Raw genomic sequence first — 17,352 nt, 5'->3', positions numbered from 1 at the left:
ATTTGTTTTTGTACAAAATAGCAAAAGTCAAATCAGTTTTTCTCAGGATGTAAAGACAACATTATGTAGAAACCAATTCTGCTTACATGTACTTCCTTTAGAAAAAGAAAATTTCAAAAGGTTGATTCATCTATCTTCTCCTCCCTACCCCCTCATACCCCTCCCCCTGCCTCGCCCTTGCCCCAAAACTGCAAGGTTAGATTAATTTGTTAGATTAATGCAGAAAAGGACTCCTATGTACATAAAGTATAATTATAAAATAATGAGGATTTTTCACATGTAATCTATAGAAACCATTCTCATTACTTTTAAGTTAGCCATATGAGAGTATATGTGGTGGGGGAATTAATGAAGAGTTCTTATTTCATTAATAAAGGAAACTTCCAGTGAAGAAGTTCTCAAAGCTTGAATCTAGATCTTTCTGAATAAGTCTGATTATGGAGAAATGGACAGAGTGCTAGGCTTGGTATCAGTTGTTATGACCTTGGGAAAGTCACTTAACCTAGGTTTGCTTCAGTTTCCCCATCTGTAAAATGAAGGATCATAACATCACCTACCTCTCAGAGTTGTTGGGTATCAAATGAGATAATAATTATAAAATCCTTACCACAGTACCTAGTACATAATAATTGCTATATAAATGTTTATTACAATGATGTTGTTGATACATGTATAACTTCAGATATATGTAGCCATTTTTAGTTTATGCCATTGTTTTCTACAGGACCTCAGAGCCCCTATTTCTTTTTCTGGATCTCTTCATGAATTTGCTTAAATTCCTTAAGTTTTGATCAAAAATTAATTGCAGTATTTTGTACTAGAAAAGGTGTAAATTCCCCCCTCTTCTCCTGCCACCCTGCAGTTGTTGTGTAATCTGAATTCCTATCCTCTGCACTGAATTACAAGTTGGGGATGGGAAAAAGAGGGGAAGATTCAGAAGATTCAGAAAATAATTGTGAACTTAATACACAAATAGTACTTTCAAATTCATTCTTTGTGATAATTTGGTGAATAAACATAAAAACCATTTATTAAGGGTTAAGGTTAATTAATGGTAAAAACTGGACATAGAAAAGAAATACAATTCCTGCCCTCAAGGAGTTTACATTCTAAAAAGGTAGTAGTGGTGAGCAAGCAGGGGTAAAGTAGCTGGAACAGTTCCTGGAACTAAGGGGGCAGTCTTACCCAGTCTGCTTAATGTCAGAGATGATAGAATACATGCTGACTGATTCTAAGGTATATTGGATTCATTTTTTCCACCATCCTATAAAGAAACCTCCAAACTAGGAATTGACACAATCAAAAATCATCTCTGCAGATTACATATTAACTTAGAAAACTACATTAACTTTATTTATGTATCATTGCATTTTCATTCATTTTGTTCAATATTTCCCAGTTACATTTTAATCTGTTTTGGGGCCAAATTTGGGGATGTGATGCAGCCAATTGACCTCTTAGAAGATTGAACCTTTCATCACAACCTCTTATCTTTGGGCTCCTGATCCAAAATCAGTTCATCCAAGTTTGTGGGTTTATGTTCCTGTTGTTGTTTAGTTAGCATTTTCAGATGTTTGATTCCTCTCTGTTTAATGTAGGAATTATACATATGTGTGTGTGTGAGTAGGTGTTGTGCCTCCCCTTTTTTTATATACACATGATTTCATCCATCTATTCATCATAGAGATTTTGGTGAGTTTTCCAGGGAACTCAAATATTAGATAATATGCCCAAGGTCACAGTTAAAATAAAAAATAACATTTATATAGCACTTTGAGGCTTGCAAAGGGCTTTCCAATGAATATCTCATTTGATTTTCACAGAAATCTTGTAAGATAGTTGCTATTATTACCCACATTTTACAACTGAGAAAATTGAGGCAGAAGAAGCTTAAAACTCATTTAGCCAGCCAGCATCTGAGATGAGTTTGAACTCATCATCCTTAATCTAATCAGCACCCTCATCACTGAATCACCTAGTTGTCTTGGCCTCACAAAGCATGGCTATGTCAGAGATGGCCTCTCTATACACTAGTCTACAGTTGCAAAGTACAATCTCTTCTTTACTCCCTCTAAAACTGTACCTTGGGCAGCAACATTCCCAAATGCCTCTGGAACCAGATTCAAATGTAATTAAGAAATATTAAACAGGAGAAATAAAAATGCAATTAGAATATAAATAATGCTACTATGTGGTTTTCTAAATCGATGTGTGAACTGGCAAGGATCCTTATATACAGCTTAGTGGCCTTTTCTCTTTTTTGTACACATTCCTTTAAATTTCAAGTTCCTGCCTTTCTTTAAATATACTCTGCAAAGGAAAGCTACAGTTAATTGATATGTCTTGCTTCCAGATCACCCATTTGATGTGGCTGTATTTGAGGATCATGTTTGGTTCTCTAATTGGGCTAAGCCTTCAGTAATAAGGGTGGACAAGAGGACTGGCCAAAACAGGGTATGTCTTCGAGGCAGCATGCTGAGACCCTCATCCTTGGTTATAATTCATCCTTTGGCAAAACCAGGTACATTGGGAATATGATGTAAATGTGATTTGAATGGCTTCTGCTGATTTGGGGTGAGGGTATGGGAGCTTTGCTACTTTTGTTTCTCTGAGGAAATTTTTAGTTTTCATGTAATTTAGACTTCATTTCAACTAAAGCAGTTTTGGTAGAAATTACAGAATTTTAGTTGTCATTTTTCAGTTGTATCTATCTGATCTTTCTGGGTTTTTTGTTTTGGGGGTTTTCTTGGCAAAGATATTGGAGTGATTTGCTATTTTCTTCTCTAGCTCATTGTAGAGATGAGGAAACTGAGGCAAGCAGGGTTAAGTGGCTTGCCCAGCATCACACGGCTAGTTTTTGAGGTTGGATTTGAACTCAGGAAGAAGAATCTTCCTGAGTTTAGGCCTGACATTTTATCCACTGTTCCATCCAGCTGCCCCAAAATATGCACCATCTAGCTTCCCCCAAATATACAAAATTGTGTATTCTAATGAATTTTTGCTTCTACCTTCACAGCTGTCTTTCCTCATTCATTATGTTTTTTGGTTTTGATTACATATTCACATGAAAAATAATGGCTGTAGATACAAATACAGAGAAATTCAAATATATGGCATAAAGAAGACCATGAAGTTGGCCTTCAGAGACAAATGAATTACAAATAACTAATTAGCTTTAGCAGGAGCTAAAGATAAATATCGTCAGTGGTTAGAAAGAGTGTCACTATTAATTTTACTAAGTAGAAAAAAAAACTAGAGTAGTCCTATTACAAGTTTTCTGTTTGGTTATTTGGTTGCTACATTGTGACAATAACACTTCTACTTGATTGTCTCAACCTGACACTTTATAGCATCCAAATAATATAGAACCAACAACCCTTCTTGGCAGTTGCACAAGAAGTACATAATATGTTTTCCCAAAGAATGATTTGTGCATTGTGGTTTTAGTCAATAGCTTCCTTTCATACTTCTGGTAGATCTGTGAACATGTCTATTTTTTCATTAGGAGCTGATCCCTGAATACATTAAAATGAAGACTGTAAACATATTTGTAAAGAGAGATTTGGAATCGTTCAATGTTTGTGTCAAGAAGCCTTTCAGAAAACCCAAAATAGTAAAAAATGCCAGAGTCTATTTCAGATGGAAATAAGTAGTCATTTTTGTTGCAAATGTAATAGTTTAACCAATGCAAAAAAGTCAAAATCCAAAGAATAATAAGATGTAAAATGATCAAAGATATACAGATTTAGTGCTAGAAAGTCACATATGGTTCTAGAGTTTTAAGTGTATTCAAGCTATCTATGTTCAAAGAGAGAATTTGTTTACTACCAGTTATTTCCTGTGAATGGGGTAAATTGTTTAAAATATATGTATAACATATTTCCTCCTTTTTCCTTTTTCTCCCCCCTCCTCCACTTTCTTCTCCTTTCTGCTTGTCTTTGCCTCTCTTTTTCTGTCTTTCTGCCTATCTCTCTCTCTGTCTCTGAGTCTCTCTGGTTGTCTTTGTGTTCTCTCCCTCACCCCCTCTCTCTCTTATCTTCACTAATGTTTTTATACCCTCTCTTAATGTGCTCAAAGGGTGAATGCTTTAATTAAAGAAATTGAGTACAACTGAAACTATTTTAATTACATGGAATGTCTTCTCTTTTTAGTTTTTGTTTTAATATGGTATTGATTTTACCTTTGGTCCAATCATAGACTGCTAATTCCAAAATGTGAGGGACTAGTTATTTACTATCTGTCAGTTTCATTTTTTGGAGAAATATTTGGGGACCATCATGTATATAATATCTTTCAATTCTTCTCTTGAAGGAAATATTTAAGATATATAAATATGTAGCTTCTTAGTAAGCTATAAACATTTGGTTTCTTTCATTTTTTAATCCCCACAATTTTAAAACAGATTTTTCTTCACCCTCTCTCATGCCTAACTTTGCATAGAAATCATCAAGAATAAAAATATATATTGGCTTATCTAGAGGGTCTTGTCACTTAAAAAAAATTGTCACTTCCTTCAAAGATGTTCTCTGCTTCTTCATCCTTTATAACAAACATTAGTCCACAAATTGCAATTATCTTCTTCTCATGCCCATGCATGATTTCTGCAGACAAGATGATTGTATATCTGATAATGATAATGCATTTTCATCTGTTCAATCAAACAACGGGCATTTATTATTTACCTATTATGTTTCAAGAACTGTGCTAAGCAGTAAATATGCAAATATGTATATAAAGCAGAACTTACCAGAAAATGATATATTAGTGAAGGATGCAACAAAGACATATGTGAAATGAACAGAAAAGATACAAATATGTACAATATTGTTAAATACAAGTTAGTTTAAGTGGGAGGACACTTGTAGTGGACATAGAAGAAGTGGATCAGGAAAGGTTTCATATAGATCTTTTTATGTCATAGATCCCATTTGGCAATCCGGTGAAAATCTGTGAATCCCTTCTCATAATAATATTTTAAATGCATAAAATAAAAAGATACTTAGGAAACTGATTGTATTGAAGTAGTTAACAATTAAAAAAAAAAGGCACATGTCCACAGATCCCTGGTAAAGAACTTTGTTGCAAAAAGTGATATATGAGCTTAATCTTGAAAGAGAGAGATTCTGTGAGATGGAGGTAAGAAAGAAAGGCATTACAGGTATGGGGAACAATCAATGCAAAAACAGAAATGGGAAATAAAATGATGCACGTGAGGATCAGAGAGAAGGTCAATTTAGCTGAATAGTAGAGAATTAGAGAAAGACTAATATACATTGAGGATGGAAATATAGACTTGGCCAACCTTATGGTGTTGAATCTATCCATATTTTGCTAGGCTGATTTTCAGAAAGCAGATACCAAATTTTAGCGAGATCATTCTTGAAAACCTTCTATTTTATCGTATCTATATTAGCTTGAAAAACCCAGGGTCATCTTTATGTCATTATGAAGCATCAGAATAAAATTTTGTGCATAATAAAAAAGCTAACTATTTTTCATGATGCTTCTCAATTTAGAGAATACCAAATTATTGAACCATTCCCATTAATAAAACAAAAAGTCAGTTTTGGTATGAGTTTGTTCTGATGAAAGAATAATAAATCATCCATCTAGAACTCTGGAAGGAACCCCAGAAGCCATATGGTCTAATACTTTCATTGGAAGATTGAAAAAAGTGAGGACCTGGGAGATTAAGTGATTTGTCTGAGTTCACACGAGTTGTTACATAAAAGGTGGAATTTGAATCTGAGTTCTGAATTTGGAGTCAGAGTTCTTTTTGGCATGCTACTTTGGTACAATTTCTATTCTAAACAAACCTCTGAGGGATGAGTAGAGAAAACAAAGCAATAGGCAAATGAGGGAGGGATGTGTATGGAGAAAGGATTTCATGTAAATGTTTTTCCCCTTTCATTATATGTCTTCCTAAAAAACTTAATTTCATGTATCTTCATTCACTGGTGTATGTTGCTCTAAGGAAAATCAGAGAATTTATTTTGAAATTTGAATCTTTTAATTTTTTTCAATCCATACTTATCAAAGTAGAAATCAGCATATTGATAAACAGATAACTAAGTCAATTGATGAATTCACTCTTTATGCAATGCAATTTTTTTTTTTTTTTAGCTTTTGTCTTAATTGTTGCGTGAGTAAGTTTGTATGGTTTTTCTGGGGATGGTTTGGGGGTAAGCAAGTAATAGGGGAGTGTGAAGACCCAGAATAAATCACCTTGGAGGTGCCTCATTCTCCAACTTTTTAAATGGGAAAAAATAGATTAAAATGAATGGTAAGGGCAGTCTTGAAGAAGAAAGGTCTTAACAGGGGATAATAAAGAATGTAAATGCAAATGGTGAGAAGCAGTTCCATCCCTTTGTTTTGGTGAGGGGGTATATGTGTTTGGGGGAGACGATTTATGGTCTGATGTTTAATATGAAACTGTGGATATTCATTAGTAGTAGCTGGTTGTTGTATAATCTATGTTATTCCAATTTACTTCCCTTGTGTGTTTGAGTTATTGGTCCAGGGCTATTATCATAATTCACTATATCAACCCTGAGTGGGCTTTGTACTTGTGAGCAAAATTCTACTTGAAATACCAGTAAGAGAAACGCTTATCTAAATGAAAATGATAAAAACATTTTATCTACTATTCTCTAACAGCCAGTCAGATGAATCCAAATAATGATACAGCAGTACTGGAGAATGTGTTGGAAAAAGCAGTAGAAAATAAAACCAGGGAGGAACAAGAACCCAAACATGGACTGGTAGCTGAAATCGTAATTTCAGGTAGGAACAATGAGTTCTCTCCTCTGCCTTTGGTTCATATAGATCATTTATTGAAGAAGACAAGTCAACATGATGGTTGGGTGGGAAATGATAAGAGCAGAGGACCTGGGTTCAGTTTTTTGCTTTGTTACTTACCTCCTGTGTAACTAATTTCTCTTCTGGACTACAATATCCTCAATATTAAAAAATGAGGGAATTAGATCAGATGATTCTGAACTTCTAAACTCAGATTCTTTTCTTCTCCTAACTTTTCTTTCTTTAGAAGGCAGAGCATGAACCTGACTCATTTATAGTCCATGTGGGAGGTTATAGTCTTGAAAATTCTCCAGGAAGAAATTATACTGAGAAAAAAAGGATGAAGTCTGTTTGGGGTGTTATGATAATGCCAACCACCCACATATGGATTCTCTAGTTTATTCTCTCTCATAATTGTTTTTGTTATCCTCTAATCCTTTGATGAGGGAAGAGAGAGAGACAGAGACAGAGAGAGAACCAGAGATAGACAGAACTAGAGAAAGGAGAGAGAACGCATAATATTTGTAGCAGCTAAATGATAATTTTCAAATATAAGCTCAAGGAATTTACAAGGTATAAACATTGATAGACTCCTTTTCCAGGTAGCAGAGGAAGTACAGAAATGCTATATTAAGTCAACCATTGCAAAAACTTAGAATTTTGTTCCATATTCTGGGCTTGTCTATTAGACCATTAGAAACATATCAAAACAATAGTTCTCAAAGAATCTCACTTTGTAGATCATTTACCAGACCACCTCGCAAATTGAGGTTTGGATTTCCATCCTTACTTGTTGCTATTTGGCTTTGGTAGGAAAAACATAAAAAGATTATGTTTGTTTAAAATTTAAAAAAATAGGAGAAGAAGAAAAAAAGGTACAAATATTTATTTTATTTTATTAAGCATCTACTATGTATCATGCACTTGATAAATGCTTTACAACTATGAATCATAATTATAAATAAGAATTATAACTTCATAGTAAGAATAGAAGTAGAGACAATATTATATTATACTCATGAATGTTATGAAGGACTAATCCAAAGAAGATCATGACTATGAAAATCAAACTATGTAGTTAAAAAACACTGGTTCTGAAATTGCAACCCTCCTTGAGTCTTAATTTCCTTATCTCTGAAATGAAAGGAATTGGTTTAGAATGTTAAAGTCTCTTGGCAGAATCAGATTAAAATGTAATTGAGAAATAAAAAAAAATAATAAGAATACAGTATAACACATTTAATGGTACTTTGTGGTTTTCAAAGTCAGTATGCTTTCTATTTGAGGCAGCTAGGTGGGGTAATAGACAGAGCATTGGGTTTGGAATCTGGAACACTCATTTTGGTGAGTTCAAATTCAGCCTCAGACATTGTCTAGCTGTGTGACCCCTGCACAAGTCATTTAACACTGTATACCTCAGTTTCCCTATCTATAAAGAATATCTATATAAACCATTCTAGTATTTTGCCAAAAAAAAACAAAAAAAAAACCTCAAATGGAGTCACAAAGAGATGGACCACTACTAAAACAACTCAGCAACAACATACTTTTTATTTGAGTTTGACATCACTTGGCTTAGGTAACCTAAATCTCTAAATCTTTGATCTTTAGTTCAGTTGGGAGGGTCCCAGTATCTTGAGCTCCATTTTGTGTATCTTGAGAATGAGGGGGAAAGACAGCTAGGTGGTCACAAGTGTAACATATGATGTAAAATTGGGAAAAACAGTGAATATTGAGAAAGGTGAGAAACATGACAAAAGACTTGATTTCACATATTATGACATCCCTATTTGCCTATTTGCACCCTTGCTATTGTTTCTGCTCTCTGGAACTGAGCTGAATAAATGTAGTTCTTTTCCCACATGAGAGTCCTTCAAAGACTTAAAAGATAAAATATGCTATTTACTCCTACCCATCCCAAATCTTCTCTTTATCCAGGATAAAGATCTTTCACTATAGAAAGAGTCAGGAGATGGATTTTACCATAGATTTGCTGTATGAGCTTTGTAAATCACTCAACTTCCCTGGGTCTCAGTTTATTTGATAATAATACTTGCCCGGGCTTCAAAACCTTGCCTCTACTGCTGCATCATCCCAAAACTCTCTCAGTGTTCAAGACCTGCACCCACTGGAATTGTCCACCAATAGCATTTGATTCATTCTGTAATATTCTCCTATCAGGATCTACCTCTCTTCCATTAGAGAGTTCCTTCTGAAGTTTCCATTTTGTGGATGAACAAAGGCCAATCGCAGACCCACTGATATTTTCTGAATTTCAAAATCATGCCCCAGCACAGGGTATCATCATCTCCACCCATCCCCCACCCTCTTTTTAGCTTTTCTGCTCACCTGATTCTCATATGTCATAGGATTCAATAATCTTCACTATCCTTGCTATTCTGTGGACATGCTCCCGTTTATTATTGTCCTCCTTAAAACCATGGTGCCCCAAACAGAGGATTATGAAATGGTAAGGTAATTTGAACTCATCCCATCTAATTCCTTTGTTTTATAAATGTGAAAGCTAAGGCCCACAGAGGTTAGATGACTTGCCAGTGTTTTGTAGGCAATACATAGTAGAGTCAGAATTCTAAGTCAGCTCCTATGCTTCCCAATTCATAATTCTTTCTAGCATACTACTTCTTAAAGGGGTCTGCTATTATAACTGCCCCACATAGCTAGACACAATTACATTTCCTCTCTCAGTAATAGAAGAGATGTTTTAATGCATGTGGGTGCTATAATCTACCATGTTGATGGGATGTTCCTGCTCCCAAAGTGAATTCACATTTCACAGAAGAATGTTGCTGCTGTCTGCTGCTCAAAGCCTTATTCTTGTCCCCAAAGGGAGCTGCATTTCCAAGGAGTATGAAACGAGATGTTTTTTAGCTTGCATGGTTTGTGACTCTGTAAAATGCCTTGAGGTTTGCAAGTCAAAGCATAAAACTCAATAATGAATATGTACAGTGACATTCACGTTCTAATTTCTTATGTCATGGCACAAAGGATTTCAGTAAATTGAGGATAACATTTTTTATGGTTGGGTTTTTTCTTTGTCAGTACACAAATCTTCTCATTATATTTTAAGCCTATTTGCCTTTTATTTGGAGTATAAGAATTATATCGATTCTGTCCTATCATGCTGATTGAAGATTGCCAACAGAATGTTGAAACTTTTGAAATCTGAGTTCATTTATTCTTGAAAGAATGCCAAGCTATACTTTAATTAAAAAAAAATGCTTTTAAAAGCACATAAATGTATTCACAAAGCTTCTTAGACACCAGATAGTTCTTTAAGTATGAATTTGATGAGTGGCTTGTAAATCAGAAACATATTTCCTGAAATTCTCTTAACCTAAACAAAGCTTTTAAAAGTCAGCAAAGAGCTTGTGGGGGAAAAAAATCCATGTGGAATTTAGCCCTCTCAGGACTTGGGCAAGAAATAGAATCCTGAAATATTTTGTAGGACCTAGAACGTGAAAATTCATTATCTCTTCAAAGATTCAGAAATACTCTGATGGCAGTTGTCTCTGTTTGCAGATGAGGACAGCTGTGCCTCTGTGAATTGTGGTGTGAATGCTCAGTGCATTTCAAAGGGAAAGGATGCCTGGTGTGAGTGCTTGGAAGGATTCATCAAGAATGCAACCCTATGCTCTGGCAAGTACAAAGGCTAAATATATAGAGCTTGAAACTTTAATGTGATCCAACATATAAAGGACTGCTTGCCATCTAGGGGAGGGGGTGGAGGGAGGGAGGGGAAAAAAAAATCGGAACAGAAACGAGTGTCAATATAAAGTAATTATTAAATAAAAAATTAAAAAAAAATAAAGGTCAGCTAGAAGGTTAAAAAAAAAAAAAGAAACATTAATGTGCATCTCTTTAGCTCTCACTGAATTTAAAATCCCGCCTTCCCAAAATCTATTGGAACCATCAAATCTAAGACATTTTCTTCATTATTAAATAAACAGAATGGAAGACATAAATTATAGAAAAAATGTGAAAAATTGTGCAAGTATTTTGTCCCATTATTATGATTATTTTAGAATATGATTACACACAATACAATGATATATACATACATACATGATTACATAGGTTTAACAGAGAAGAAAAGTCAGCAATTAGCTTTGGCAATAAAAGAATAAGCACAAACATAATTTTAAAATCATCTTTTCAAAGCCACCAAAAGCATTTTTTTTAAGAGGTCAGATGTTCATAAATTGCTGTTAGGCAGTGACTTATGTTGTATTAGTTTCTACCTTGTACTGATAACCACAGAATATATATTGTCATTAACTGGGAAAAAAATCTGTGGAAGGGATCGATATAAACATAGTGAATATAACCTTTAATACTAAAATTTATTTACCTACATTAACTTCCTGAGAGAAGAAATTATGTTATTTTACCTTTATATTATGGACAACTAGATGGCACAGTGGTTAGAATGCCAGGTCTGGAGTCTGGAAGACCTGAGTTCAAATTTGACCTTTGACACATACTAGCTGTGGGACCCTGCCAATTCACTTAACTCTATTTGCCTCAGTTTCTTCATCTTAATGATGTTTTTTGGGTTGAATGGAGATATACTGCATTAAGACTTTTCATCAAGTTTCCTTCTACCAATGAGCTATCAGGTCTAGTCCTGATTCCTCATCCTAAAAGGACTCTTATTCAACCAAATATTTGAGAACTGCATGCATATTTGTCCTGAAATTAACTACATGAAGAAGCTTTGGGATGCAGCTTAGGATTCTAAATTGCCATATTTCCTTCTTTTATACTTTGACCATTTACTCCAGAATAGTCTTTATATCTTGACTGTTGAACCATTTTCCTCATAGATATTGATGAATGCGAAATGGATAATGTACTTTGCCAGCCAGAATCATCTGAATGCATCAACACTGAGGGTGACTATGTCTGCAAGTGTTTGGAAGGCTACAGTGGAGATGGGTTGAACTGTTATGGTAAGAAAGAAGGGGGGTTTGTGAAAGAAATAATAGCATTCAAGGAAATGACCCTGGTAAGAAGATGAGCAAGGAAGACAAAATAATGAATGAGACAGAATGCACCTCAAAATGAAAGAAGGCTCTATGTGATGCATTTATCCTGACATCTCTCAGTTATTGGGGGGAAAAGAACGTGAGAGTCTGCATACTAATACACAGTGAATAGGATTCGAAAGACAGCTGGTGTTCCTCCCTTCTGCCTTTCAAATTCTTTTTTCTGAGATTTGAGTGGCATCAGTAACTTATCAATATATTCTGCCTTAGGCTGTCTGTAGATTTCTCCCTTTTACACTGACACTTCATTTGGCAACTGAACTAGAAGGAAATTTGGAGCTGCTGAAGGTTCATTGGAAATTGTTGTGGTGCATATAAATGAGGAAGGATGGGGCTCTATGGGAAAACTCATCTTTAGTGTTCTGGATGAGTTAAATAATTCTGAGGTTCAATCTGCTGACATTTTTATGGGCAACTAGAGGACATACAAGCTCAATAGAAAGCTACTTTTATAACCACTCTATCCTGCCAGAATTTGGGTGTGGCTTTTAGTTTAGTCAGTTCATTTCATGACTTGTCTTATCATTCCTCTTGTCAGTAGTATTACCCTACAAGTGAAGACTTGCTGGAGCCAACCTTGTCAAAATGAAGTATGTGGAGTTGTCCATAGGATTTCATTTCCTTTAGTCTCTTAGCTTCTATTTCTTTCCATTTTTTAAAAGAGCTATCCACAGTGAGGGACTGAGGCAGTGAAGAACTGTGACATGAATGTCTATAGTAGATTACCTAATTTCCAATTAATTTTTAATCTATCAGGGTAAATGAGATGATTCAGTGGATAGAGTAGGAGTTCAAATCCAGTCTCAGATATTTAACATTTACTAGCTATGTGACCCCCCCCAAAAAAAAAAAACCTCAAAACAACAAAAAAAAATTAATCTATCTTTCCACAACCCTATGTTGAAATGCAATTCTGAGAAGAATACATTCCACATTTTTACATTTGATTTTGTGGTTTTTGTTTCCCATTATATGGTTTATTTTTGTGTAAGTGCTAATGCTGCAGAGAAAAGGATATATTCCTTTCTGTTTCCCATTCAGTTTCTTCATTCAGTCAAAGATTTATTATATCTAACTTTTCTAATAGTCTACCTACCTCCTTAGTTTCTTTCTTATTTAATTTTTGGTTAAACTTACTGAGTTCTGAAGGGAATAGTTGAGGTCCTCACTAGTATACTTCTATTTCTTCCTATAAGTCACCAAACTTTTCCCTTAAGAATTTGGATGCTAAACCACTTGGTGCATATATTTTAGTATTTATATTACTTCATTATCTATGGTACCTTTTTGCAAGTTGTAGTTTCTTATCTTGAAGTAGACCTATTTTTTCTTTTGCTTTGTCTGAGATCAGGATTGTTACCCATGCTTTTTTAACTTTAGCTTAAGCATAATGGACTCTGCTCTAGCCCTTTACCTTTATTCTGTATGAGACTTTGTTTCAAGTATGTTTCTATAAACAACATATTGTAGGTTTCTTTTTTTTGATTCACTCTGCTGTCTGCTTCTGTTTTATGAGAGTTTATTCCATTCACATTCACTGTTATGATTATGATTATGTTATATTATGATTATGTTCCCCTCCATCCTCTTCTTCCTCTTATTTATCGTCTTTCTCTTTTCACTTTTCCTCCTCAGCAGTATTTTCAGTCTACCACTTCCCTTGATCTGTCTTTCTTTCTATCAGTGCCCCACCCTCTGTCTCCATCCCTCCTACTTCCCTGTTGGGCAAAATAGATTTCTATATTCAACTGACTGTGTATATTATATCTTCTTTGAGCCAGTACAGATAAGAGTAAAGTTTGAGTGATGTTCATTACCTACCTTCCCATCTTTCCCTCCACTGTAATGTCTTTTGCATCTCTTCATGTGAAGTACACTGTTACACTACTCTACCTCATTCTGCCTTCTGTACCCAGTGTACTACTCTTTCTCATCATTTATTTTTTATGCCGTTCCTCCAAATTTATCTTATATCCATTTCCTTTTTCTATGTATATTCCTTCTAGCTGTACTATTGGTGATAAAATTTTTAAGAATTACAAGTCATTTTCCTATAAGATATAAACAATTCAGCTCTACTAAATCCTTTATTTTTTCCCCCCCTTTTTACTTGTTTTTGCTTCTCTTGGATCTTGATATTGGAGATCAAATTTTTGGTTTAGTTCTGGCCTTCTTCTTATGAAAGCCTGAAATCCTTCTATTTTATGGAATGACCATTCCCTCCTCCTCCTTCCTTCCTCTTCCCTACTCCCCCACACTCCCCTCCCACATTTCCCTCCCTCCCTCCCCCCTCCCCAGCCTTGAAATATTAGGTTCAAGTTTTCTGGACAAATGATGCTTGGTTATAGTCTTAGCTCCTTTGCCTTCTGAAATATCATATTCCATGACTTCCTGTCCTTTAATATTGCAGCTGTCATGTGCTGTGTAATTCTGATTGTAATTCTCAGATATTTGAATTGTTTCTTTCTGGCCCTTATAGTATTTTTCATTGACCTGAGTGTTCTGAAATTTGACAATAATATTCATTGGAGTTTTTATTTTGGAATCTTATATTTTGGGCAATTTTCCTTGATAATTTCTTGCAAGATGCTTCCAGGTTCTCCCTTTGATTATGGCTTTCCAATAGTCCAGTGATTCTGATATTGTCTCCTCCAGATCTAGTTTCCAGGTCATTTGTTTTTCCCATAAAGTATTTTATATTTTCTTCCATTTAAAAAATTCTTTTGAATTTGTTTGATTCTTTTTGTACATTAAAACTTTGTTATATTTTTATTTATTTTTATTATACACATACATTCATATTTTACATATTTCTATATGAATCATGATGGGAGAGAAAAATCAGAACAAAAGGGAAAAAAAAACACAAGGAAAAAAAGCCAAAAGGAAGAAAAAAGTGAACATTCAGTCTCCATAGTTCTCTCTCTGGATGCAAATGGTTGTTTGATTGATTTTTGTTGTCTCATATAGTCATTAGCATCCACTTGTCCAATTTTAATTTTTCGGGTGTTTATTTTCTTTTATGATGTCTTGTACTTTCTTTTCCATTTGGCCAATTATATATACTCTTTAAAGAGTTGTTTTCTTCAGTGGATTTTTGTATCTCCTTCCATTTAGCCAATCCTACTTTTTAAGCAGGATTCTTTACCTCATAATTCCCTTGCAGTTCTCATTTCTTTTCCCAGTTTTTCTTCTGCCTCTCTTATATGATTTTTAAAACTCCTTTTTGAACTCTTCCATGAATTCTTTTTGGGCTTGAGACCACTTTCCATTTATCTTTGGGATTTTATTCATTAGTGTTTTGACATTGTTGTCCACTTCTGAATTTGTGTCTTGGTTTTCCCAGTCAACATAGTACCATAACTTTTTGTGGTCAGACTCTTTTTTTGTTGTTTTTTGCTCCTCCTCCTCTTCCTCCTTCTCTTTGTCCCTATCCCCTTCTCTCTCTTTCCCTTCCCTTCCCTTCCTCCTCCCTTGCCTCCCTCTTCTCTCCCTTTCTTTTTAACTTTCTTTTAAATTTGAGCTCTGCTCCCTGGGTAGAAGGAATACTGTCTCAGGCTTCTTGCAGCAATGGTTATAGGCCCTGATGTTAACCTGGTGCTGCATTAATATTGTCCTGAGGTCCATGGGGTACCTTCCTGTCTAGTACTGGACAACGTGGCCGAAAGTGTTTCTGTGTTTCCCTGGAGCTATACTGAAGCACACAGTTGTCTGGCCTCTGAAAGATGCCTATTTGCCTGGGGCTATGCCGAGGCACACGAGGTTTGGCTCTTCCTGATTAGGAAGTCAAATCCCTACACTATATCATGTTATGTTCACAGAAGTCAAATTTAAGACTATATCTCATTCAGAAATTGATATGAAAGAAAACATTTTAGAGGGTTAAGTAACAATCTAAATTCCTGGAAATTTACCTACAGTTTACATTTTTATCATTTCCCTCTTTTTCTTACTTCTCTGGTAGAAAATTTTCATCTTCCCCCTTAACTGTTAGGTAGCATAATTTCTAGAATGTTCTTTGAGCATGAAGCCATTTCAGCTCAGATGCCCTTGTTTTGAAGGAAAAAGCAGTAAATTCATATAAATGTAGGACTGATTTGACATGCTCTCTCTCTTTCTCTCACCTTCCCCCCAATCCCAGTATTTTTTTTTGGGGGGGGGAGTGACTATAATGATCAATTCAATTCTAAGGAAGGGAATATTACAGAACTTTTTGTTGAACCCTCCTCCCTAAGAATGTTATATTTTTCTAACTATGTCTCCCTTTTCCTTTTTCCATATCATTTCTTCTTTCCTTTGACACCTGCTTCTCTTGAAGACATTGATGAATGTGAAATGGGACCACATATATGTGGAGAAAATGCCCTCTGTAAAAATACAGAAGGAGGCTACACCTGCATCTGCTCTAATGATGCACCTGGGTTTGGATCTGTTTGTCCTGGTAAGTTAGTGGGTGGTCCAAAGAAGAGATGCTATTTAACTCAAGAAAAACCTCATGAGTGATATTTCTACTGAAGATTCTGGGAATTACTCAGCACTATTAAGCTTCATTCTCTATCCTGCCTAAGTTGATTGGCAACAATTCCAAGTTGCCAGTAATATAATAATGTCTGGAATGAATTATTGCTTTGCAATGCTGCTAATCTCCTGATTTGTAATGTTGATGTCAGAGTCTGCTATAATAACTGCCCTCTACAATTCTGGGTGGGTCAGGGGAATTCATCTGAGTGCTTAAATATCCTTTAGCATGAGAATTACTTTAATGATAAAAAGAAATGGTTATTCCTAAACTTTCTTTTCCCTCTAACTGAAGGAGATCTATTTATTTATTTGCTTTCATGATACCTTCAATTCCATATTATTTTTCTTCTTTCTGGTGGCTGGAAAATATTCAATCTTGGCTTTTTTTTTTTTTTGGTCTTTCCCCCCTAAAATAGCAATATCATTCATTCATTCATTTATTCAGCTGTCCACTTATTTACTCATTCATCTGAAAAGCATTTATTTAAAACTTACTACATTCCAGGCATATTTTACATTCTGGGGATACAAAGACAAAAACAAACCAGCCCTAACCTCAAGGAACTTACATTCTTTTTTGAGGGAAAAAGTATACATTTGCACAGGACATTAAATATGAAATATAGACAAAGTAGAATTACAAAGGGATTGCTAAGTAATTTTTTGAGTAGGGTTTTAGCCACAATGGGGGAAGAATCAAGTAGATTTCCTGTAGGAGACTGCATTTGAGCTGAACTTTGAAGGAAAATATTTTTAGAAAGAGGAAACCCTTTCATGGGTTACATTTTACTTCAAGGAAACTTGGACTCCACCTTGAGTAGCTCTGGAGAAGAGGACCTGGGTTTAAATCCTTACTCTTTTCCTTTTTGATGCTGGTCAAATCAGTCAGTTCAATAAATGTTTATTTAATGCCCCAAGGGCTGATGTCCAAAGCATCCAGCAGCAAATGTGAGTTCTCAATGACATA

General features: G+C 35.0%; 1 protein-coding gene across 5 annotated transcripts in view; it reads left to right on the top strand.

Moving 5' to 3' along the window:
- The window catches only part of EGF (epidermal growth factor), a 177,268-nt gene that overhangs the window by 85,936 nt on the left and 73,980 nt on the right, over nt 1-17,352 (top strand). For all 5 annotated transcript variants that reach the window (XR_007948135.1, XM_051965114.1, XM_051965115.1 and 2 more), the window contains exons 14-18: nt 2,354-2,521; nt 6,658-6,783; nt 10,339-10,455; nt 11,643-11,768; nt 16,183-16,305. Coding sequence is in view for 4 of the 5 variants with exons in the window: in XM_051965114.1 (XP_051821074.1) it covers nt 2,354-2,521; nt 6,658-6,783; nt 10,339-10,455; nt 11,643-11,768; nt 16,183-16,305 (660 nt within the window). In the remaining variant the exon portion in view is untranslated. The remainder of the gene's footprint in view (nt 1-2,353; nt 2,522-6,657; nt 6,784-10,338; nt 10,456-11,642; nt 11,769-16,182; nt 16,306-17,352) is intronic.

This window comes from Antechinus flavipes, chromosome 6 (assembly GCF_016432865.1).
Source record: "Antechinus flavipes isolate AdamAnt ecotype Samford, QLD, Australia chromosome 6, AdamAnt_v2, whole genome shotgun sequence".
Taxonomy (NCBI): domain Eukaryota; kingdom Metazoa; phylum Chordata; class Mammalia; order Dasyuromorphia; family Dasyuridae; genus Antechinus; species Antechinus flavipes.
Note: the sequence above shows the minus strand (reverse complement) of the source record. Positions and strands in the feature narration are given on the sequence as shown.